Source organism: Pantherophis guttatus, chromosome 4 (genome assembly GCF_059756535.1).
Source record: "Pantherophis guttatus breed Tessera chromosome 4, ASM5975653v1, whole genome shotgun sequence".
Classification (NCBI taxonomy): Eukaryota; Metazoa; Chordata; class Lepidosauria; order Squamata; family Colubridae; genus Pantherophis; species Pantherophis guttatus.
The window spans coordinates 64,753,441-64,777,867 of record NC_142066.1 but is presented as its reverse complement, the minus strand read 5'-3'; the positions used below and the strand labels follow the sequence as shown (position 1 = coordinate 64,777,867).

Below are 24,427 nucleotides of genomic sequence, written 5' to 3'. Positions count from 1 at the left end.
AGCAAACTAACTTATCTATTTAAGATTTCTATGTTTATATAATCAAAAGCCTCTTCATGGCTTACAGAGAAAATGTAAAAACTAAAACATGCAGAGTACAAAACAAAACCATCACTAAGAGTATAAAAATAAAAAAAACAAAATAAAGAAAAGTAAAAATAGATGTGGTGAAATTCACATCAGAGGAAAATGATCTGGTTCTCAAAAGTTTCAACTAATCACAGCTCAACTAAAATTTAAGATTAATCTGGTTCAGAAGTTTAAATATATGTATGTTGTTTACAATACAAATTTACTTGTGCAAATCAGAAAGTAAATTTAAGAGATTTTTTTCATAGCTAATTTAAACCATAATTACAGTCAATTACATTAAATAGAATTACTTTGCATAAAGAGCTTTGGCTTGCACATAAGCTAGCAAATGATATTACTTTTTCTGTTAATGAAGTTTTTATATTATGGGACATTGTTGGAAATACTTGCTTAGAAGCAGTGAGAAATTAATGGATCAGATGCAACATGATTCTAATTATTTTAGCTGGTAGAACTGCTACATTGAACATATATGCATACAGACCTGTAGATTCTTTTTGATGTCATCGTGGCTTATCCCCAAGTGCTGCTGACAAGCTCCAGTATTACAGAAACAGCCTGTGCGCATATGGATATTGTAGAGCCCAGCCAGTTTGTCCACCTTGTTTCAAGAGGTTCCCCCGACCCCCGAAAAAAAAAAAGATTCTTAACACAGTAACAGATATGTTTTTTCTATCATTAGAATATTCATGAAATATGAACAAAATGCTGTAATTCTAAATAGATTTTATAACTGTAGAAGATATACAGTAATTGTGAGTACAAGAGTAGAAATGAGAAATATGTTTTTAAATAGTAAAATATAGTATCATCATCACTACCACTAAACACACAAACACACAAAAGATAGCATGTAAAGAATGAATAAAGAGGAAAAATACTAGATATACATTATGATAGTTAAAATAAGCTAATATAACAAGAAAGAAAAGGAGGGAGGGGGAGAAAGAGGATAATAAATAGAAAATAAGACAAAATCCATATAATAGTCATTGGTATACAATAAAATGAATAATTTAATCATTTAGCAAGATTGCATAAAAGTATATTGCAGTGCTGAAATCCTCCGCGGTTTGCCACCGGTTCGTTGCCCATGCATGCACAGTGCGCACCATAAGCACGCTTCATATGGAAAAAGGAGGCTTAAGAAGGGAAGTAAAACAGCGAGGAAAGGGAATAGCTGTGCCGCACGATTTTGATTCTCTAGAAAGCAGGATTTCCTGCTTTCTAGTGAATATAAATTGTGCGGCCTAGCTGATTGTCAGAAACACTGGTTTGGATGAACCAGTAGCATTTTTTTATACTACCAGTTCGCCTGAACCGGTAGCTTTTATTACTACATGTTCTCCCGAACCGGTAGCATTTCACCCCTGGTATATTGCTTCATTTCTATATTTTTAGAAAGACTTTTCAAAACAAGGCAATATGAATTAGGACACTAAATGTCTTTGCTTTAACTAGGCTGAAGAGAGCAAGAGTTTTTCCAGGGATGATTAATTCCATGTTTTAGGAATATACAGTTGCAAGAAAAAGTATGTGAACCCCTTGGGATTACGTGGAGTTTTGCATGAATTGGTCATAAAATGTGCTCTGAACTTCATCTAAGTCACAACAATAGAAAAACACAGTCTGCTTAAAATAATACTACACAAACATTAGATGTTGCCATGGTTTAATTGAACATAACATGTAAACATTCACAGTGCAGGGAGGAAAAAGTATGTGAACCTTTGGACTTAATAACTGGTTGACCCTCCTTTGGCAGCAATAACCTCAACCAAATGTTTCCTGTAGTTGCAGATCAGACCTGCACAACAATCTGGAGTAATTTTGGACCACTCCTCTTCAGAAAACTGTTTCAGCATAGCAATATTCTTGGGACGTCTGGTGTGAATCGCTCTCTTAAGGTCATGCCACAGCATTTCAATCGGGTTGAGGTCAGGACTCTGACTGGGCCACTCCAGAAGGCGTATTCTGTGCTGTTGAAGCCATTTTTTTGTTGAATTACTTGTATGCTTTGGGTCATTGTCCTGTTGCATCACCCATCCTCTGCGGAGCTTCAGTTGGCAGACAGATGGTCGTCCGTTTTCCTGCAAAATGTCTTGATAAACTCTAGAATTCATTTTCCCATCAATGACAACAATCCGTCCAGGCCCTGAGGCAGCAAAGCAGCCCCAAACCATGATGCTCCCTCCGCCATGTTTTACAGTGGGGATGAGGTTTTGATGTTGGTGTGCTGTGCCTTTTTTTCTCCACACATAGTGTTGTGTGTTCTTCCCAGACAACTCAATGTTGGTTTCATCTGTCCACAGTATATTTTGCCAGTAGTGCTGTGGAACATCCAGGTGCTCTTTTGCAAACTTCAAACGTGCTGCAATATTTTTTTTGGACAGCAATGGCTTCCTCCATGGTGTCCTCCCATGTACTCCATTCTTGTTTAATGTTTTCTTTATTGTAGATGTGTCAACGAAAATGTTAGCATGTGCCAGAGATTTCTGTAGGTCTTTAGCTGACACTCTAGGATTCTTCTTTACCTCATGAAGCATTCTGCGCTGTGCTCTTGCAGTCATTTTTACAGGACGACCACGCCTAGGGAGAGTAGCAACAGTGCTAAACTTTCTCCATTTGTAGACAGTCTGTCTTACCATAGACACATGAACATCAAGGCTTTTGGAGATACTTTTGTAACCCTTTCCAGCTTCATGCAAGTCAACAATTCTTGATCGTAGGTCTTCTGAGAGCTCTTTTCTGTGAGGCATGGTTTACATCAGACAGTGCTTCTTGAAACCAGTAAACCCAAAACAGGTGTGTGTTTTTAAAGGGCAGGACAGCTGTCAGGCACACATCCAATATCATCACACTGATTGGAGTGAAGGTTGGCTCACTCCTGGCTCCAATTAGCTCTTGGAGAAGTCATTAGGCTAGGGGCTCACATACTTTTTCCTCCCTGCACTGTGAATGTTTACATGTTATGTTCAATTAAACCATGGCAACATCTAATGTTTGTGTAGTATTATTTTAAGCAGACTGTGTTTTTCTATTGTTGTGACTTAGATGAAGTTCAGGGCACATTTTATGACCAATTCATGCAAAACTCCACGTAATCCCAAGGGGTTCACATACTTTTTCTTTCAACTGTAGTTCAGCATCATGTTAAAGTCTTATTGTTTCTTTCCAAAATTGCATTGAAACATGTAATGATCTAAAACCAAAATAAAGCTATAACTGGACTACTCATAGATCATGTGTTAAACAGCCTTCAAATTTCTTATAATGCCTACACAAAAAAACATTTATTCTCCAATACATAATACCAAGCCCTCTTGAATGCATTTGGGTAAATATTACATGAAGAAAAAATGATATTGCTATAGGTGCATACTACAGGCCCCAGGTGTATACTACAAGCCACTCAAGCAAGCAGAAGAAACATGAATATTTTTCTAATCAGCTAAATAAAGTGTGCAGTAAACATACCACTATAGTAATGTGTGACTTTATCCTATCATCAACCAGGAGGTAAACCCTGCAGCAAGTTCAACAAGTTGCTGAGGTGCCCAACTGACAACCAAAAGGCAGAAACAGAAACTAGAGGGTCAGCTACATTTATTATTAATAAGGGTGAAATAATTAAAGGAGTGGTGGTTATAGAAATTATGGGAGACAGAGATCATGTTATACTAGAATTCAATATAATACAGGTAAGATAACTGAATAAAGTCAAATAAATGTTTTAGACTTTAAGAGAGCTGACTTTAACAAGCTAAAAGAAGAACTAGGGAGGATTCTCTAGATAGAAATCCTAAAGAGGTAAAAAGTTCAGGATACTTGGAAAACTCTGAAAAACAAGATAATTAAGGCCCAACCAAAACTATATCACAGAGAGAAAAAACAACAACCTCCAGATGAATCAGCAGGGTTACATAAAGAGCTCTCTGAGACACTGAGGGACAACTATAAAAATTAGAAAGAGGAGTATGTACAGTAACTAAACAGAATATCAACAAATAGCCTAAATACAGTATGCATGGATGGAGTCAAGAAGGCTAAGGCTCAGAATGAACTAAGACTTGGCATTGCAACAAATGCCAAAACTAAGCAAAAAAAAAAAAAAACTTTTAACATGTAAGGAACAAGAAAATCAAGGAAATGGACAGGCCACTAATGGGAGAAGATGGCAAGAAGGTGATGGGCAGCAGGGAGAAAGCTGAACTGATGTATTTATTCTTTGCATCTGTCTTCACACAAAAGGAAAAAATAATTCTACCTCCCAAAAATAGCACCAAAGGAGAGAGAACAGGAATGAAGGTCAAGATAGGTAAGAAATTGCTATAAAAACACATATCCATTCTAGATGAGTTCAAATTGCAGTTTACATCCCAAGGTTCTGAAGGAGATGACAGATGTGATCTTAGAAACACTTCAGAGTTCCTGGAGCAGGGGAAAACTGCAAGAGGACTGCAAAAGAGCTGATGTGGTGCCAATCTTCAAAAAGGAGAAAAGGTGGATCTAGGAAACAATAAACCAATCAGCTTGACATCAATATCTGGGAAAATCTTGGAAATGATAAGCAATGGATTTGTGAGCACTAAACATGAATATGGTGATTACTAGAAGCCAACATGGGTTTGTTAAAAACAGATCATGCCAGGCAAACCTTATTGCATTATTTGATAAAGTGGCTAAATTTATCAATTTAGGGAATCGGAAATGCTGTGGTTATAGCATACTTGAACTTCAGTAAGGCTTCTTGGCAAGATAGAACAATGTGTGATAAATAGTTACATCACTAGATGGATTTGTAGTTGGCTGACCAACCGTACCTCAGCATTAAGTCCCCAATGGAATTACATCTACATGCAGAGAAGCATGCAATGAGGTTCTTCAAGGTTCTGTCTTGCGTCCAGTGCTCTTCAAATTCTTCATAAATGACTTAGATCAGTGGTTTTCAACCTTTTCTTCACTATGGACTTCTTTAAATATCTTTTGGGTCCCGGACCCTGGCTGCAGACACCCCGCAAGACTTAACTCAAGATTTAAATCACAACATTTCTTCAAGCTTTTGTGGATCTTTTATGACAGGGGTGTCAAACTCAGGGCCTGGGGGCCAGATCTGGCCTGCGGAGTGCTTAGATCTGGCCCACGGGGCCGCTCTGGAAACAGCAAAGGACCGGCCCATGGAGCCTCTGCTGGCAAAAATGGAGCTCAGGAGGGCTGTGGGTGGCAGGACACCGTCACAGGCAAAAACCGAGCTCAGAAGTCAGTTTTTGCTGGCAGAGCGCTCGGGCTGCCACAGGTGCCCCCGACATGAGTGACGTTGAGCTGGCCATGGCCCCCCTGGCCACGCCCCCCCAAGGTCAAACACAATCCTGATGCAGCCCTCAATGAAATCTAGTTTGACACCCCTGCTTTATGATGACATTGTGCCCCCCCCGCAGTACAGGTTGAGAACCGCTGATCTAGATGAAGGTCAACTCATCCAGCCGCTCTGAGGACAGATCCTCCTGGTATTGGTCCATGAGGGCTTCCTTGTTCCACCGCAGGTCATGGCTTATCAGCCGGAAATTACTGATGTAGTCCATAACGAGCCACTGCCCCTGCTTTAGCTTGCACAAATACCAATTCGCTGTCTGGGTCTCTACAGGGTCCTCAAATGGGGCCTTCAAATCAGAACAAAACCCTGCATAATCATCCCGGAAAGGGCTGTGTTCTGCAAGTAGCGGGGTTGACCACTGGGCTGCTGTGCCAGTAAGGAGGCTGATGAAAAACCCTACCTTTTCCCAATCTGTCTATCCAGCAGCAAACTTGGTGGTATGAAACTCATGACTTTTTGTTCAAAAAAAAAAGAAAGAAAGAAAGAAAGAAAGAAAGAAAGAAAGAAAGAAAGAAAGAAAGAAAGAAAAACTCATGACTAGAATGTGCTGCTGGAAAATATAAACAGACCTAACAAGAGAGGAGGTAGAATTGCATTATATGTAAGAAATCACTATATCTCTACACAAATGTGTAAAATTAACGATGAAAGCCTCTTTGAATGCATTATCAGTTAATATAAAGAGAAAAAAGAATGACATTGCAGTAGGTGTCTAGTCAAGGACACCCAACGAAGCACAAGAAATAGATTAACTTTTTGCCAACTTTTTGCCATTTGCCAATGTGTGCAGAAACACACCAAAGTAATAATGGGGACTTAACTACTCTGATTTCAGTTGGGAGACAAAAAACTGCATCAAGTGATCAAACAGATTCCTGACAAGCCTAGCTGATAATTTTCTTATCCAAAAGGTAGAGGAGGGAACTAGAGAATCACCTATGCTGGAATTAATTCTTACTAACAGAGAAGATATGATAGAAAGGGATGAAATTGCAGGAACTTTGGAGGAGAGTGACCATGTCATATTGAAATTCAATATAGCTACAAGCAATAGAACAAAATGAAAACTAGTGTCTTAGGTTTTAAAAGAGTTTATTTCAACAAAATTAAAGAGAGCTTGGGAAGGACTCCATGAATGAAAATCGTAAAGGGGAAAACAATTCAAGAAGTTTGGGAAATTGAAAAATATGATTACAAAAGCTCAATCTAGCACAGTACCACTGAAAAAGAAAAATAAGAAATCCAAGAAGAAACCAGCATGATTGCATAAAGAACTCTCTGAAAAATAAAAAGAACAAGTACAAATAAGGGACACATAACTAAGGCAGAATACATCATATAGCCTGACTCTGCAAAGAGGAAAGCTAAGGCTCAGAATTAACTAAGCTTGCAACAAATGTTAAAAATAATAAAAATAGGTTTTTTCAATGGGTAAAAAACAAAAAAAGTGTCATGGAAACAACTGGTCCACTAATGGGTAAGGAAGCAGAGCTGCTTAATTCATTCTTTGCATCTGTCTTCACACAAAAGGAAAAGAATAGCCCAGCCTATCCAAAAAAAGAACCATAAAACACAGACTAGGAATACAAGTTAAATTGGCAAGAAAATGGTAAAACAACACCTGACTACTCTAGATTCAAATCACCAGGACTAGATGGATTACATCCCAGAGTTCTGAAAGAGTGGCAGATGTGATCTCAGAATCACTGAACCATATCTTTCAAAGTTCTTGAAGCACTAGGAAACTACCAGAGGTAGAAAAGAGCTGATGTGGTTTCCATTTTTAAAAAAGGGAAAATATGGACCCAGGAAATTACCTAGATCAACACCCATTCTTAGACCAAATTAATTAGACCAGGGATCCCCAGCACCCAGTCTGTGGACTGACACCAGGCCGCAGCATGCCAGAAACTGGTCTATACAAACAAGCAAAGCCTCATCCACATGATACAGGCAGCACATGAAACCATGCCTCCTCTGATCCGTGGAAAAACCTCTCTCCATAGTGCCCAAAAGATTGGGGGCCACTGAACTAGACAAATCAGCCTGATATTAATACCTAGGAAGTCCCTGGAAAGATAATTAAGCAACAGATCTACAAATACCTAGAAGAAGCAAAGTTATAACCAGAAGCCAACACAGGTTTGCCAAAAATGGATCATGCCAAACAAATCTTATTTTATTATTTGACAAAGTGATTAAATTAGTCGACAAGTGAAATGCTGCGGACATTAAATACACTTAGATTTCAGAAAACATTTGACAAAGCAGACTACAATGTACTTCTTGGTAAATTAGAAAAATGTGAGACAGACAGCATCACTACCAGATGGATTTGCAACTGGCTGACAAACCACACTCAATGTGCAATCCTTAACAGAACTACATTTACATGGAGGGAAGTAAGCAGTAGGGTTCCCCAAAGTTCTGTCTTAGGCCAAATACTCTTCAACATTTTCATAAATGATTTACATGAGAAGATAGAACTCATCAAATTTGCAGATGACTGCAAGCTGGCAGGTACAGCCAACACTCCAGAATATAGGGTCAAGACCTAGAAAGATTAGGACGAACACCGAGCCCTATCTAACAAAATGAAATTAAATGGTGAGAAAAGTAAGGTTTTACACTTAGACAAGAAAAAATCAAATGCACAGGTATAGAATAGGTCGAACCTTGCTCAAAAAAAGTAACTGCAAGAAGAATCTAGGAGTCTTAGTGGACAACCATTTAAATATGAGCCAGCAGTGTGCTTCAGCCACCAAAAAAGCCAATGCAGTCTTAGGCTGCATTAATAGAGGAATGAAATCAAGATCACTTCATAATGCCTTTGTAAGACCATACAGTTTTGGTTACCACATTATAAAAAAGATGTTTCAACAGAAGACAACTCCATCCCTTCTCATTTTTCCTTGCAATTTTTCTTCCCAGGCCTACACCGATTTGTTAATGATACTCCTAAAATGTAGTGTCCAGAAATTACAAAAATATTCTAGATCTATTATAATCAATGAAAAATAGAAAGGAATTATGTTCTTTCTTGATCTTAATATTGCATGTTTGTTGAGGCAGTTTAGGAATGTATTCCCTTTTTTTGAAGCAGAATCACATTCTATACTAATATTCAACTTGTGATGTAGGCAACTCAAATACTTTTCACATTTGCTGTATTTAAATATGGTTCTCATCATCCTACACTCATGCCTTAATTTGTCCTATCTAAATGTGAGACTTTCAATTTAGTCAGATTAAAATTCATTTTGTTGGTTTCTGTGGAGTCTTGAAGTATACCATTCAATATTTTTTTCAACCCTAATTATAGCCACTGCTATATAGTTGTTTGGTGTAATTTTTCAACCAGCTCTTTATGCACAGCATCACACTATTTTCTGTGCCACTTCTTTCACCCAAATTAGATTTAGTTTAAGCATTCCAGATCAGAATTGTAAGCTACTCTGTTTGGAATAAATGAAAAAAAAATGTGTACTACAAAGGGAGTATACATGACTACTACTTTCAGCTTCAAAAAAATATAAACATGCCTTCTGCTGTATGCATCCCTATGCTTATTTCACTACTGTAGCATTTTACTAAATTACCACAAATTCTTGGGAAAATGTGACACATAGAGGCAAGCTATTTGTTATAAATCATCTGAAGAGGAAAGTTTAGAAAGTATATTCTTGAGAAGAATATGGGAAAAATTACTGTAAGAAAATCACAACAAACTGAAATTGTACAGAAAGAAGATCAAACAATCAGAAAGATGCATAACAGCAAAAAGAAGCATGACGACAACAAAAAATAAATAAAATGTACCTGTGAATACCCAATTATATCTCCATTTTCATCCAACACATTAAAATTAATTATGGGACCTTGGATATCTGAGTTGCTGAAGTCAGTATCAGTATAAATGCGTACAAGAGGTGCACCATTAGCATATTTTAATGTTGAAAGAACTGAATAGGTATGGTGAGCCAAAGCAAACGTATGCTGTTTTATGTTTTCCATTCCACCTAAGAAGACAAAGCAACAATTACCACCAATGGTCAACTGATTTGGTTACTAATAAGTTTCACTAGATATAACACTAATTTAATATATATCAAATTATGTAATAAATATAACAAAAGGATCATTTTTCAGAAAAAAGTAACACTCAATTAATATATTACCTGGGCAAAAATTCCAGAATATGTGAGGCTCTCCATAGATTCAACACCCAACACAAAACCAGTGGAATATCTTGTATAATATCTTGTACAATTCTGTTCAGTAATCAGTTAATATATAGATTTAATCATGAATTATTTAATTAATGCAGTTAAATTACAACGAACAAATTATGATAGATCTTTCAGCATTAAAATATCTTGTTTTTCTATAAAAGAAAACAATGATTTGACAACATTAAGCTGCTTAGATTCATATAAGTGCAAGAAGTTTTCAATTTACAACCATAATTGAACCCAAAGTGTATGTTGCTAAGTGAGACATTTGTTAAATGAGTTTTGCTCCATTTTACAACTTTTCTTGCCACAGTTAAGTGAACCATTGCAGTTGTTAAATTAATAATGCAGTTGTTAAGTAAATCTGGCTTCCCCATTGACTTTGCTTGCCAGAATGATGCAAAAGGGGTTCGCATGATCTGAGAACACTGCAATCGTATGAACCAATTTTATGCGTTCCAGAAATTAAAAATGAATCTATAATTAGAAAACAGTGTACTAACTATTTTAAAATTAATGGTATAAAGGTAATTATATAAGAAGTAGTTAATCCATTGGTGGGGGAGCATACCCCAAAATATTTTAATTAACATACAAAGTAACTGAATTAGAAGTAGTAATAATATAAGAGAATTTAGCATACTGCTGAATGACATTAGTTTAGTTAGTTAGTTACTTTTTTATATTTGTATACCGCCCTTCTTCCGAAGGACTCAGGGTGGTGAACAGCCAGCAGATAAAATACAGAAAATACAAAAATTAAAACAATATTAAAAACCAATTAAATTAATTTGGCCCTCAGTTAAAACACCCCCATATTAAAACCCATAATTAAGCAATTTAGAATTAAAGCAATTTAAAAAGTATGGTCAGGTCAGCCCGGCTTGATGAAACAAAAACATCTTTAAGGCACAGCGGAAAGTATGCAGATCCGGGATCCGCTGTATCTCCGGGGGCAACTCGTTCCAGAGGGTAGGTGCCCCCACAGAGAAGGCTCTCCCCCTGGGGGCCACCAGCCGACATTGTTTGGCCGACGGCACCCTGAGGGGTGGTTGCTTTCTCAGTAGTTGGCAAACCATACTGAGGAATGCAAACATCAGCACAATGATCCTTAAAGATCCTTAAAGATCCTATCTCAGGAAGTCTCAAAACATGAGGCCTGTCACATAGGCAAATCAGATCACATTGTTTGCAACAGGAAAAACATGAACTGTCCATGAGCTGTCCACAAGCTTTGTTTAGCCAATCAACTACAAAGTGAACTTTGATCAATGAATCAGCTTCTGCCACGAAGACTATAGAGAACAATAAAAGGGGGCTCCCAGAAGCTGTTCTGGATGCCTTCCCATTAACCTTCTTCCTGCCTGTGCGTTTTCTTCATCACAACAACACTCTCTGTGGGAGCGTACTGGTCGGTGGGAGGCTACTGGCGGCAGAAGGCGGTCTCGTAAATACCCGGGTCCTAAGCCATGGAGTACTCTAAAGGTGGTAACAATACCTTGAAGCACACCCGGAAGACCACTGGGAGCCAGTGCAGCTCGTGCAGGAGAAGTATTACATGGGAGCACCGAGTCACCCCCATCACCACCCCCGCAGCCGCATTCTGGACCAGTTGGAGCCTCCGATTGCTCCTCAAGGGAAGCCCCATGTAGAGAGCATTACAGTAGTCCAAGCGGGACGTGACGAGGGCATGAGTGACCATGCGTAAGGCATCCCGATCCAGAAAGGGACACAACTGGTGCATCAGGCGAACCTGATAAACCCCCCCCCCTGGCCACGGCCATCATATGCTCTTCCAAAGACAGCTGTGTATCCAGGAGGACACCCAAATTGCAAGCCCTCTCTGTGGGGGCCAACGACTCGCCCCCAAAAGTCAGCGATGGTAACAACTGACTATATCGGGATGCCGGAAGCCACAGCCACTCGGTCTTGGACGGAACGAGCCTGAGCTGTTTCTCCCCATCCAGATCCGCATGGCCTCCAGGCACTGGGACCATCAAGGGCATCGTTGGGGTGGTCCGGAGTGGAAATGTACAGCTGAGTATCATCAGTGTACAGATGACACTTCACCCCGAAACCACGGATGATCTCACCGAGCAGCTTCACATAAATGTTGAACAGAAGGGATGAGAGAACCAACCCTTGCGGCACCCCCCACACAAGGCGCCTCGAGGTCAATCTCTGTCCCCGTCAACACGAACTGTGACCGATTGGAGAGGAAGGAGGAGAACCACCGCAACATGGTGCCCCCTATCCCCAACCCCTCCAGTCGGCGCAGCATGATACCATGGTCGATGATATCAAAAGCCGCCGAGAAATCTAATAGGACCAGGACAGAGAAACAACCCCTCTCCCGAGCCCTCCAGAGATCATCCACCAACACGACCAATGCCGTTTCCGTGCTGTGCCCAGGCCTGAAACCCGAGTGGAACAGATCTAAATAAACCGTTTCCTCCAGGAACCGGGGAAACTGTCACTCTCCACAGTCTCAACAACCTTCGCCACAAAGTGAAGGTTGGAGACAGGATGATAATTTGCTAATATAGCCGGGTCCAGAGAAGGCTTCTTAAGGAGGGGCCTCACCACCACCTCCTTCAAGGCAGTGGGGAAGTTACCCTCACTCAAAGAAGCATTGATAATCCCCTGAAGCCAGCCTCGTGTAACCTCCCAGGAGGCCAGTACCAACCAGGAGGGACACAGGTCCAGTAAACATGTGGCCGCGCTAAGCCTGCCCAGAATCCTGTCCAACATAAGGGTTCAGAGAGTAGCCTCTGTCTTTAAATTAAAGAAAAGCAGAAGATTGAGAGAGTAATACATTTAAGTTCAGTGGGAGAAAGACATGGAGCTTGGAAAATAATATACTGAATTCAAAAAGATAATGATGTAGATTCAAAGAATGGCAGGGGAATTGGAGAAATTTAATAAAATGATTTACTTTGTATACAGTGTTAAACTATGGAAAATAATAGAAAAATGGAGAGGCTTTTGGTGCAAAAAATAAAAACAGAATTTTGGATATTTCTTGACTTAGCAAAGGGAGAAAATGTTTATCAGATGTAGAATTTCCATATACATGAGCTAAGAGACAGAATATTTTCCATAAGCACCCCTTTCATTTCAGCATAGAGAAACAGAGCTTCCTGTGAGGATTCATGGCTTCCAGTGAAGATTAATGGCAAAGCAAATGTCCCTGCACTGCAGTGGAGATCAACAGCCAGAAAGTTAATTCTTGTCTATGCAGGCTCCAGAAAATGGAGAGATCATAACATCATCAAGTGCACTCTATGGTTTGTTAAGCAGATTACAGAAATTGACATTTTTGTGAATTGAAGGATTTCACAGCCATAACCCAATCTATATGGCCATAAGGGCCATATGAACCATTACATTTTTGCATGTAACTGATTTACAGCTAAAGAGAGATTTTTTTTCTGAGCAACGGTGTGGAGGGGGGAATCGCTTTATGAGTCATCATTCTGGATTACCAAGGAAAAAAAGGTTTTCAACATTTAAAAACAATTAAGCAATAAGCTTAATTTCAGAGTGGCTGTAATAAAAGTTTCAAACATAGTTATTCTGAAAGATTTATTTTGTGAAAACAATTTTTTACTTCCAGCTGACGTTGCAGCAGGATCAACCATGAACAGCAGGCCTCCGCTCTCCTGTACCCAGTTCTTCCCATTGGTGGGCTCCAAAAGGAGCCAAAGCTGCCCTGTAGGGCAGTGGTGGGTTCTAACCAGTGTTACCACCGGTTCTCTTCACACACATAATCGAACCGGACTGAACCGGGAGCAACCTACCACTGCTGTAGGAGCAGTGAAGCAAAGAGGGGCGTCCTGTGAGGTTGTGGAGAGCCGCATCTCTCCTGCCTGGCCCGGGGCTTTCTTTTCCTTCTCAGCTATGACAAGAAGAAGCAGCAGCCAAAAGATGGCTGCCATGAAGCTGAGACAGCCGAGAAACAGCTAATACCAGTCCTGGAGCGGAGTTAGTGAACAGTGTCTGGAACTGGATAAAAGGATTCCTTTTTACTCGAAATCTAACCCCAAAAGGAAAAATCCAGAACTATTTGCTCAGAGCTACTTATTAAGCAGAGAGTGAGCATTTCGAGAAAAATACTAGATTCGAAAGAAAAGATCAAGGGGAAAAAAACAATTTTTTTAAAAAAATTCAGGAAATTGGATTTTGAAATTGGAAAGGCATTGTTTCAGGAAGGCATCAGAGGTGGTATTCAGTTGGCTTAGACCGGTTCACCTGAATTGGTAGCAGAAATCGTGGGTGGGCTTGCCCACTTGCCCCGGCTCTATGCCATCCTATTTGGGGCTGGGCGCATGTGTGGAAGGCACACGCACAAGCAAAGCGCATGTGCAGAAGGCCGAGGGTATGTACAGAAAGCAGGCACATGTATGAACCGGGCATGTGCACACACAAAGGAAGTGTGTGCGCAGGGGACAAACCAGTAGTAACATAATGTGAAACCCACTGCTGGAAGGCATTTTAAAATGCTGGAACTATTTACTTAAAAAGTTAATCCTGCTTTTATAAATTGAATTAAAATCCAGAAATTAGACCCAGAGAAAAACTGTCAACCAATGCAACTTTGGAGCAAAAGGTTCTCAGAGCATACATAACTGCTCACACCCCTGCATTCTGCACTAGTTGAAGTTTCCAAATATTCTTCAAGGTCAACTCAATGTAATCCATTTCAGTAATCCAATTTGGAGGTGACTGGGGCATGAATAAGTTCTGATATTAATAAATGTATGCAGAACTTGCTGCTACAGGAACAGATAAAACTGGTGCATAAGATGAAGCTGTGCAGTAATCATGAATCTAGGAGAATCACAAGGTTGTGCACTGGATCTGTCTAAAGTAGTGCAATTCCATCCAGCACCAAAGGTGACATAGTTCTGGAATCCAAAACCAAAGCAACTCAGTCTTGCCATGGTGCAGCTAAAGCTTGTTGTTCCACATCCATACCCTCACAGGTTCCGGACACCAGGATATGACAGTCATGGCTTCCCTTAATTCACCAGAGGTAGAAATATACATGGCAACAGATGAGTGCAGCCAGCAGCCTCATGTAGATGTTAAAAAGGAGGAGAAAGCACCCATCCCTATGGCATCCCTATAGAAGGGGGCAATGACAGGATCTTTCCTCTTCAATCATCACCAATTGGAATCAACTCCCAAGGAAGGAGGTGAACTGGAATAGCTCTGTGCCATCCCATCCTCATCCTTCTCAACTAGTCCAGAAAGGTATCATGATTGATGCTACTGAAACCTGCCAAAAAGTAAAGAAAAGCAAAGATGGGTGCAGGACTACCTTCCACCCATGCCTGAAGTCATCCAGAAATGCTACCAATGCCATTTCTTTCTCATATCTGGCTCTGAAATATGACAAAAATTACCTACATATTCAAATTCTTCCAAGGCCCTCTGAAGCTATAGCATCACCACTTTTTCTACCACCTTCCTCCCAAAAGGGAAATGTCCACTGACGGTTTCTCTTGCTGGAGAGAGCAAACTATACCTCTTTAAGAATTAGAGGAATAATCCCCTCACTCAAAAAAGAATTAATCACTGCCAGAACCAATTCACACAATGCTGGGCATTTTAACAAGTTTGTGTGGGGGGGGGGGGGAGCAGGGCTCTAGAGAACAGTTGGACACATTCACAGTCCTGAGGGCCCTGTCTACATTTTTAGGTCCAATGGGTTCAAACCATTCCAGATGGTTCTTCCCTAAGCATTCTTCCTAAGCATTTCCTCTGAACCTGTGCCTAGGAGAGCGGAGTGTAGACAAGCCCATAGAAGGGCTACAAGGCAGTGGCAGTCACTCCAAGGCGGTTGTCCCACCCATCTTCACAAGGAACACCTGGAGGAGAGTAACTTAAAGAGAAGCTGTGGGGAGTTAGTCTTTGCCAGGAACAATTGTTTTCTTTGGCTTACATTCCCCCGGCTTTGATTTGTGGTTTGCCTTGCCTCACTTGGAACATTACTCTTTGCCTTTTGTTTGGACTTCTCTTCTCTCGTGGACCTCTCCCCAGGCATCTCACATGGACTATCCCCACAAATGGGGTCCAACTGGGAACGAATCCAAGAATTTTGTCCACTAGATGCTGAACAAATTCCTCTGCCCAGCCCTGTAAAAGATTGCCCAAGCCCCCAGACTCGGGAGGAACGGGCAACCTGAAACAGAGCCTCTGGGTGGCACTCCGAGGATGCAATAAGAGCAGAGAAATATTGTTTTTTTACCACTCTTACTTTCATTAGATAGGCCTTAATAGTGGCTCAATGTCGTGTCCAGTTGGAGTCATCTCTTATCTTTCTCCATTGTTGCTCTAGGCATCTCTTGGCCATTTTCAGAACCCATAGCTCTTCCATAAACCATGGGAGGGTCAAGAGCGATGAGCCAAGAGAGATTCCATTATCAGAATCTTGTCCAAAGCCACAGCTGCTCTTAAATTCCAAGCCGCCACCACAACTTCAGCAGGATCATGCAGCAACACCTCCGGGATATCCCCAAGTTCCCTCTGGAATCCATTAGGGTCTATCAGTTGCTGGGAGTGGACCATCCGAATGGGTCCAGCCTCCCTGCAGAGGGGGGCAGCATATGAGAGCCTCAGGGACACCAGGGGATGATCTGACCATGACAAGGGGGATAATCTTGCATCCCTTCAAAAGGCCCTTCCCCCTCAAATTGTATGCCATAGAAGTTTCAATTCAATTAAACCCCCATTCCCTTTTGCTAATAAATAGTTATCTGCCTCCAATGAGCAAAACCCAGAATCTTGTAGGCTGAACTGGAAAATTATGTTGCTGATATTATACTATTGAATCCAAATGCATTTGTAGTTCTGAATAGGGGACCTCAATGCCAGGTTTGGTCCCAACAATTACTCCTTCCCAACTTTGCTCCAGATTCTTCCTTATATTTGATCAGAAATCAAATATTGTAGGCCTCTGCCCAGCTCAAACAGTCTTCAGGTTAAACTTCCATATTTTGAATAGTGCTCTTGGAAATAAACATCTAGCTGATTTTCATCTAGCTATCTTGTTCCATAATTATCTGATTTGACCATATCTCTGGAGTTCTGCACTTAAGCACAGCTGCAGGACAAGCAGTGCCTGGCTCAACAGTAGTGCCTATAAAAAGGATCTTACTGTCCTGGTGAACCACCACTTAAGTATGAATCAGTACGCTCAGGCTACCAAAAAGCCAACACAGTCCTGGGCTGCATCAACACAGGGAAAATGTCAAGATCAAGGGAAGTGATAGTATAATTCTATATTGAACTGGTAAGGCCACACTTGCAATACTGTATCCAATTCTGGTCACTACAATCCAAAAAAGATGTTGAGGATCTAGAAAGAGTGCAGAGGAGAGCAACCAAGATAAGAGGTCTTAAATTTTATGAAGAAGTCTAAATCAACTAGGGATATTTATCTTAACAAAGATAACAAATAATCAAAGACAGTTTCAACTTTTTTGTGAGAAGTCTATCAAATTTCATCAATGCTTTTGTTTCAAATGATATTATTTGAGCTAGCTGAAAACTATACTCAGAGGTATCAAAAGAAGCAGAAAGGAACAGAGGTGTTAGCCCTTTGGCAATTAAAGGCACATCCATTTCTTCCAATAGTGGTAAAGTGTCTCATTAGTAGGTGATCTAAAAACTGGTGTGTTCAAGTATTTCATTACCAGATCTTAAATTAGTGTTGGCTATGAGAAGGCATTGATTGATCAGCAATTAGGCTGCATCCTGTGGACTACATTTCTACTGAGAAGCACAATCCTACCTGTTATTTTTTCCAAAACATCAAATCCATGCTTCACTGCAATAATATCAAGAAATGAAACTGTCCCATCCTCAAACCTGCATGAAGTACAAACAAGTAAAATATTAAACTACAATTTGTTTCCATTTCTTGTATAATCTAAATATTAAATGAAACTGTCTATTAATTATGCCCATCTCACTAGATCTCACAGAGGCTTTATATATGCTGCAGTTCTTTTTTTTATTAAATAATGTGATCTGATAGGACTCAAAAAGTGTGCCTTCTCTATCAACCCTATCCTGCGAAATAGCTTAACCTCAAAATCCAGACAGCTCTGATTCTGCTGGCCTTTCAAAAATACTGAAGACCTGGTAGATGTTAGGCCAATTATCCGAAGGAGTCCAACTCTGAGATGTTTTTAAGAAGTTTTTAATTGGTCCCTAGCTGCTAATTAAAATATGAATTGTTTCATGTTTTATCTGGTTTTCAAGTTATTGTTGTTGTAAAACAGCCCAGGGTTGTTTTAAATTGGACGACCCTATACATTGAAAAAATTAACTAATTTGTCAAATTCATAAAAAAGAATTAATGAAAAACACATTGAAGCATTATTACACATATAAATATATACATGTGATTTACCAATTCATTTTGTTAAAAATGGAGGAGTTCATATAATCTCTGCAAGACTTGCCAAATAGATTATCATTAAGATCATTTCCAATCGTGAATTCTATAACTCTAATATTTAATAAATAGAGAGGTGAGAACTATTGTCTTCTTTGTTCTTTAGACTATGGCTTGGATCAGATTTGGTATCTAAATTGAGCCAGTCACTAGAAACTCAAGTCACATAAAAACATTTAAAAATGATACAAGGTAGTCCTTATATCACAATAGAGCCCAAAAGTTATGTTGCTAAAAGAGATGTTAAGTAAATTTTGCCTCATTTAATGACCTTTCTTGCCACAGTTGTTAAATGAATCATTGCAGTTGTTAAGTTAATAACACAGCTGTTAAATGAACCTAGTTTCCCCACTGACTGCTTGTCAGAAAGTCGAACATGACCTCGGGACACTGCAACTGTCATAAATATGAGTCCATTGCCAAATATCTGAATTTTGATCATGTGACCAAGGGGATGCTGCAACGGTTGTGTGAAAAATGGTCATAGCTTACTTTTTTCAGTGCCGTTGTAACTTCAAATGGGTACTAAATGAATTGTTTTAAGTCAAGGACTATCTTTATTTTATAACATTACCTTTCAGCCACTGATTGTCTTGGTGAATAAAAATCCTCTTCTGCCAAATAGGCAGCAGCAGTTCCTCCTCCAAAAAAACTTTTCCTCAAGCAAGAAGCAATTTCATTTTTTACTAGCAATGCACCAATGCCAGTGGGGAATCCAAATATCTTATAGAATGATAAAGGAATAAAGTCTGCTTGATGAATGCTTAAATCTAAGGGAGAAGTGCTGGTGTAAGATGCTGCATCCAAAAGCACAAACCACTTCCCTTTGATCTGAATGGGACAGAGTTTTCCACACTGTATCTCTTCTATCCACGAAAGCGGATATTTGACTCCTGAAAAATTACTCTGAGCAGGATAACAGAAGAGATGTGGTGTACTGCAATTATTGACTTTCCCTTCCACAATATTTGCTCCTGATAACATATTCTTTGGTTTTACTGGAACAAATGGGACATTTTTTGCAGCAGTGATCACCCTCATGCCTATCACAGATGTATGGTTATCAGTAAGATAGCAAAATCGGCTGCCAGGTTCCCCCACGTTTTCAGGTATCCAAGGAAAAGCTTCTGCAATCAGTTTGAATGAAGCAGTGCTTCCTGAAGTAAAAATGACAGTATAGTCTTCAACTGTTGTATTGAAGTGCTGTAGTATCCTATAAAATAAACACAGGATCACAGACATATTGAATTCCTGTGTTTCCATCTTATATTATTCTATTAAAATATTTTCCTGACTACTTCTGTTTAACTTATGCAGGCATCTAAAATCAAATCAAATTGGGCAAGATATATAGCTACAAAAGTTGTTAATTACTGCAATGTAAGAATATGCTCTGTTCTGTTCAGTGATAGGCCAAAAGTAAAAATAATGGGAGACAATTACCTCAATATGGGAGACAAATTAGGTCAAATGTGCTTTTCCAGGAAATTCCCAATTTGGGTTTTTTAGATCATAAATTTCCCTGACTTGATACAAAGTAATACTGAAGGCCTAGAGCGCTTCCTCACTGCCATATTATTTTCTTCAGCCCTTGAGGTGGCAGAAATGCCGCCTCAAGCCCCATATCAGGCACCCAACACACACAGCTTGTAAAACTGTGCAAAGCAGCAAAGATCAGTGGCAACTAGGCTTTCCACAATGATACTGGCATGGGTGGTGATGGTATTTGGAAATAAGTGAACTCTGGCACTGGAGTCCAGCACTGGAGTCTGCAGTGCAGAGCACAAAGACAGGAGGAACTCCTACGCTGGGCTGGAGATAAAAAAAAACTTTGACCATAAAGATCTAAGCTTCTTTTCTTCAGGCCAGCTCTTCTGTGTACCAAGGGGAGCTTCCTTTCTGTCTTTGGCAGGCAGCTATTTTGCTTTGTTTGCTTATCGATCATAACGGAGACAGTGGGGATTGCAGACAGCCACAAGGGCATCTTAACATCTACAATGATTTACAGCCAAAGGTCAATTGTGGTTGTAAGTCAACAAGCACATGCTCCCCGACTCCCAACAACTCTGAGCTTGCCCTGTTGAGAGCATCCTGCTGGAGAGGGTTCAGGACATTTAGTGCTCACCATTAGCCATGCCCCCTTCACCCCTAGCCACCTGCCTCAGCTGATTCACAGCTAACTTTCCTCCTCTGCTGCTCCTCCCCCAGAGATTCTCCATGGCCAATGGTCCCCTGGCCCTTTGCACTTGGCTTTTATCCCTGCCCCTTCACTCAGACACCGTTTGACCCAAGCCTTTGGCTGCATGGGACAAGAAGCTACCCGCCAATGGAAGCATGCCACAGCCAGCAATTGGTAGCAGAGGGAGAGGGGGGCAGCACTCCATTGCAGGGCCATCAGGGATGTGCCAGGCAACTGACACCAGTGGCATGCAGAAGTAATCGTGGGGGGGGGGGAGCACACAACTGGCAGCAGTGGTGGTAGTGTACAGAAGCGATTGCAGGGGGGTACCAGGCAAGCAGAGGCTTTTGAGCAATAACTACCGGTAGATTGGAAGCTTTAGATTCAGCTCTGCCCTTGTCTTCTGGAGACAAAACTGAATTAGGAGAGCTTTCCTATCATTAAAATGTTATTTAGTCAATAACAGCTCAGAAGAGTAAGAGAAAATATCGCTAATATATAATGTTTATCCTTACTTCTATATAATATACTTTGGATCATGTTTCTAGCATATAAGAAATATAGGGTGCCAAAAGGATCCCAAAGCAAATGTGAAACAAAACATCTAGCACATAAAATAAGGATTACACTACCTGAATCTAACATGTTCAATAGTGTCATATGTGAGTTTGCTGCTGATATTCTGGCTATGAGGATTTCCTAGATTTAAAAAAAAAACAGTGATTCATCAAAACACACTTCATTCTTTGTGAAATTACTGTCTAAATTTTAATTCCTGTATTTTTACACTTAATTAATTTTTATATTTCTCCTGCTTCCCCCCTCCAAGAGGGAACACTTCCTCCTCTGGTTCTTCCTCAGAACAACCCTATATGATGTCCTTGTCCAGCCCAAAGCCAGAGACTGCCGAGGGTAGACTGGAACCTCATTCTTTTTCATATTAAAATACAATAAAATCTTGAGACAGCCTATTGAAACTGTTATTTTCTTTCATTCTATCAATATTAGTATGACCTTGTAAAAAACTGAATTCTAACTCTTACCAAATATTAGAAAATGATTTAAGGATAAAGCAGAAGCTGTCCCTTTCCTTCCAATGTGAAATATGATTGTAGTGCTTTTCAAAATCAGAAACTCCTAATCATATGGAATTCTGCAAGAGTACTATGCGGAACATCATTATTTTTCCTGTAAATGTTCTTTAACGAATTATTATGACCCGAAGAGTACAGCTGTTGAGCTTTTTGTTTTCCCATTTCTTCTCCACAACTGCAGATCTTACTACAGACCCTATTTATATAAATTAACTACTGTAATACATGCAAACATACAAATATATTGGGGAGATGGGGGGGAAGAGACAGAAAGAGAGGGAGAAGGGGGAGAGGGAGAGGGAGGGAGGGAGGGAGAGAGAGAGAGAGACTTAACATCTTGTTTTGTGGTTTTCCTTTTTTCCTTCCTTTTTTTTCTATTTTGTTTAATTAAATAAATAAGCATCTTTTAAAAAACAATCTGGAAAAGCATTAGATAGCAGCAAATGTCTGTTAAGCCTTATTTATTTTATTTATAAATAAATAAATAAACACATCCTAATTTAGAACAAAACATTGAAATGCCTGGGATTTTTTTTCATTGTAAGGAAGGACAAAATTTACCATATTTTTTGGTGTATAAGACATATTTTTCCTCTCCAAAAGTGAGTGGAAATGTCTACGCGTCTTATAGAGCGAATGTTGCTGAAGCCCCACCCACCCACCAGCCCCTACCCTTCGACTTCTGCCTCCCAGCAGTTTGCCTCCTTGCAGCAAAAAGCAAACAGCCTGGTCAGCTTCAGCACAGCCTGATTTAGCATGAGCATCTGATTGGCGGTTGGATCTGCCTCCCAGAATACCACCTAACAGCTGTTCCAGGCTGCGGGGATCGCTGCCACCCATTGGCATCACCACCGCCCATCGTCACTGCCACCTATCACCAAATCTGCGTGTCCCATTTTTGGCCTCTGCACGTCCAATTTTCAGCCCATTTCAGACGACGGGGATAGGCAGCGGCGGAAGTAATCACTGCTGCCTGTAATGGGCCAAAAACAGGATGTGCGGTGGCTGAAAATGGGGTGCACGGAGCCCAAAAATGGGGTGCACGGAGGCTAAAAATGGGCTCGTGGAGGCAGTGATAGGTGGCGGCGGCGATGGGTGGTGATAGGCGGCAGCGATCTCCGCAGCCTGGAACAGCTGATGGGCAGTATTCCGGAAAGCCGATCCAACTGCCAATCAGCTGCTCATGCTAAATCAGGCTGTCCTGAAACTGACCAGGCTATTTGCTGTTTGCTGCAAGGAGGCAAATTGCTGGGAGGCAGAGGCAGATTTTTTTTCTTGTTTTCCTCCCCAAAAGCTAAGTGTGTTTTATAGTCCGGAGCGTCTTATAGTTTGAAAAATATGGTATATTGTTTAATTTTACTTTACCATAGACATTTGTACTGAGGTCATCAGTGAAGGCTTTTAGCAAGGTTTCTGGATAGAGAGTGGCACCTGCATGGTCAAGATAAGTAATTTCTACAACAGAAAAGAGGAAAATACATTATAGCTACCAATTATTCCCCTCAATCAATTTCAATCTAAGCAATTTTTCCCAAACTGCTTTACAGGAAATAAATAGGATTTAAAATATATACTTTTAAACATATTTTATTATTAAATAGAGAATAACACAATTGCAATAAAATAAAGTCAAACTAATTTTAGAATCATTGTACTGTAGTGAAAATATTCAATTTATTATCTGTATTGTAGTGAAAATATTCAATTTATTATCCTTCCTAAAAAGATAACTTTGAAGACTATCTAAAAATCTAAATTCACTATCATCCATAATCTGAGAAACTAGAGCAATGGTGCCTTTCTTGTATATGAGCTTCTGCAAGAGGTACAATCATAGGTTTCAATATCCAACTAAACTAAGTCATTTAGACTAATTATTAGACATATTAATAGATCATGGCCATAAAGATTTAGATAAGTGGATAGAAGGGTAACTCATCAAAGTTGCAGATGACACCAAGCTAGAGGGAATAGTTATACTCAAGATGCAACAAAATGCACTTCAATGGTGAGAAAAGTTAAGGTCCTACACATAGGCAAGAAAAACCAAATCCACAGATACAGAATAGATGGTACCTGGTTCAACAGTAACAACTGTGAGAAGGATCTAGGTATCCTAGCAAGTATGATCTAACAATGTGCTGCAGCTGCCAAAAAAGCAAACACAATCCTAGGTTGCATCAATAAAAGAATAGTTTCAAAGTAGATAATATGGTAGGGTAAATAATAAATAATAAGGGGTCTGGAGCTAAATGAGTGAGGGAACTACGTATGTCTAATAAAGAGAACGACGGGGCGTAATATCATAGCAGACTTTCAGCACTTGCAGGCCTGTTACAGAGAAGAAAGTCTCAACAGGTCTAGGATAATTAACCGCAGGCACATTGCTGTGCCCACTTCACTGCAGGACCCCCACTGTAATCAATCCATCATGGGCAGGCCCTCCACTCCTCTCCAACCACCAGTGTTCCTCTCCTACACTCTAGTCCAAGACAAATTGTCAAGGGACATTTGTCTCAACCAATCCACAGCATGGGACAAGTAGCTGCACATTTCAGCTCTGCGTTCCCATTGAAAGCAGTCCTGCCAGCTCAGCTTCCTGAAGTGGAAACTGGAAAGATTGGTGGGGAAAATGTGATATTTTGTGGGCAAGAGGCAAAACATGACCCACTGCACTTTGCATGCACACAGGGGGCTGGGATGCCAAAGTTCCTGCTGCCTTACGGACATTTTATGCTTTTGCAGGGAGCCCCTTGGCTGAATGATGTCAAGACAGTTATGGTGCGTGGAAATTCATGGTGCTTCTGAAAGGGACAGATTGACTAATAATAGAGTCCTTCCAAGCACATCCAGAAATCAGAAATTTGATTTCTGTTTCAGGATCAGTCTTCCTTCATTCTGAAGAACATGTCAAAAATGTTTGCATAACAAAGCCCTCAAGGAAGAGGCATGATAAATGTGAAGGACCCCTCTGAGAAAAGGAACTAT

General features: G+C 40.1%; 1 protein-coding gene across 3 annotated transcripts in view; it reads right to left on the bottom strand.

Moving 5' to 3' along the window:
* The window catches only part of MOCOS (molybdenum cofactor sulfurase), a 50,828-nt gene that overhangs the window by 21,551 nt on the left and 4,850 nt on the right, over nucleotides 1–24,427 (bottom strand). For 2 of the 3 annotated variants that reach the window (XM_087894034.1, XM_034416344.3), the window contains exons 2-7: nucleotides 22,805–22,894; nucleotides 20,978–21,044; nucleotides 18,741–19,379; nucleotides 17,498–17,574; nucleotides 9,287–9,486; nucleotides 578–694 (exon numbers count right to left, since the gene is read on the bottom strand). In XM_087894034.1, the coding sequence (XP_087750160.1) occupies nucleotides 578–694; nucleotides 9,287–9,486; nucleotides 17,498–17,574; nucleotides 18,741–19,207 (861 nt within the window). In that variant the 5' untranslated portion in view covers nucleotides 19,208–19,379; nucleotides 20,978–21,044; nucleotides 22,805–22,894. The remainder of the gene's footprint in view (nucleotides 1–577; nucleotides 695–9,286; nucleotides 9,487–17,497; nucleotides 17,575–18,740; nucleotides 19,380–20,977; nucleotides 21,045–22,804; nucleotides 22,895–24,427) is intronic. The other variant, XM_087894035.1, reaches the window with a different exon arrangement.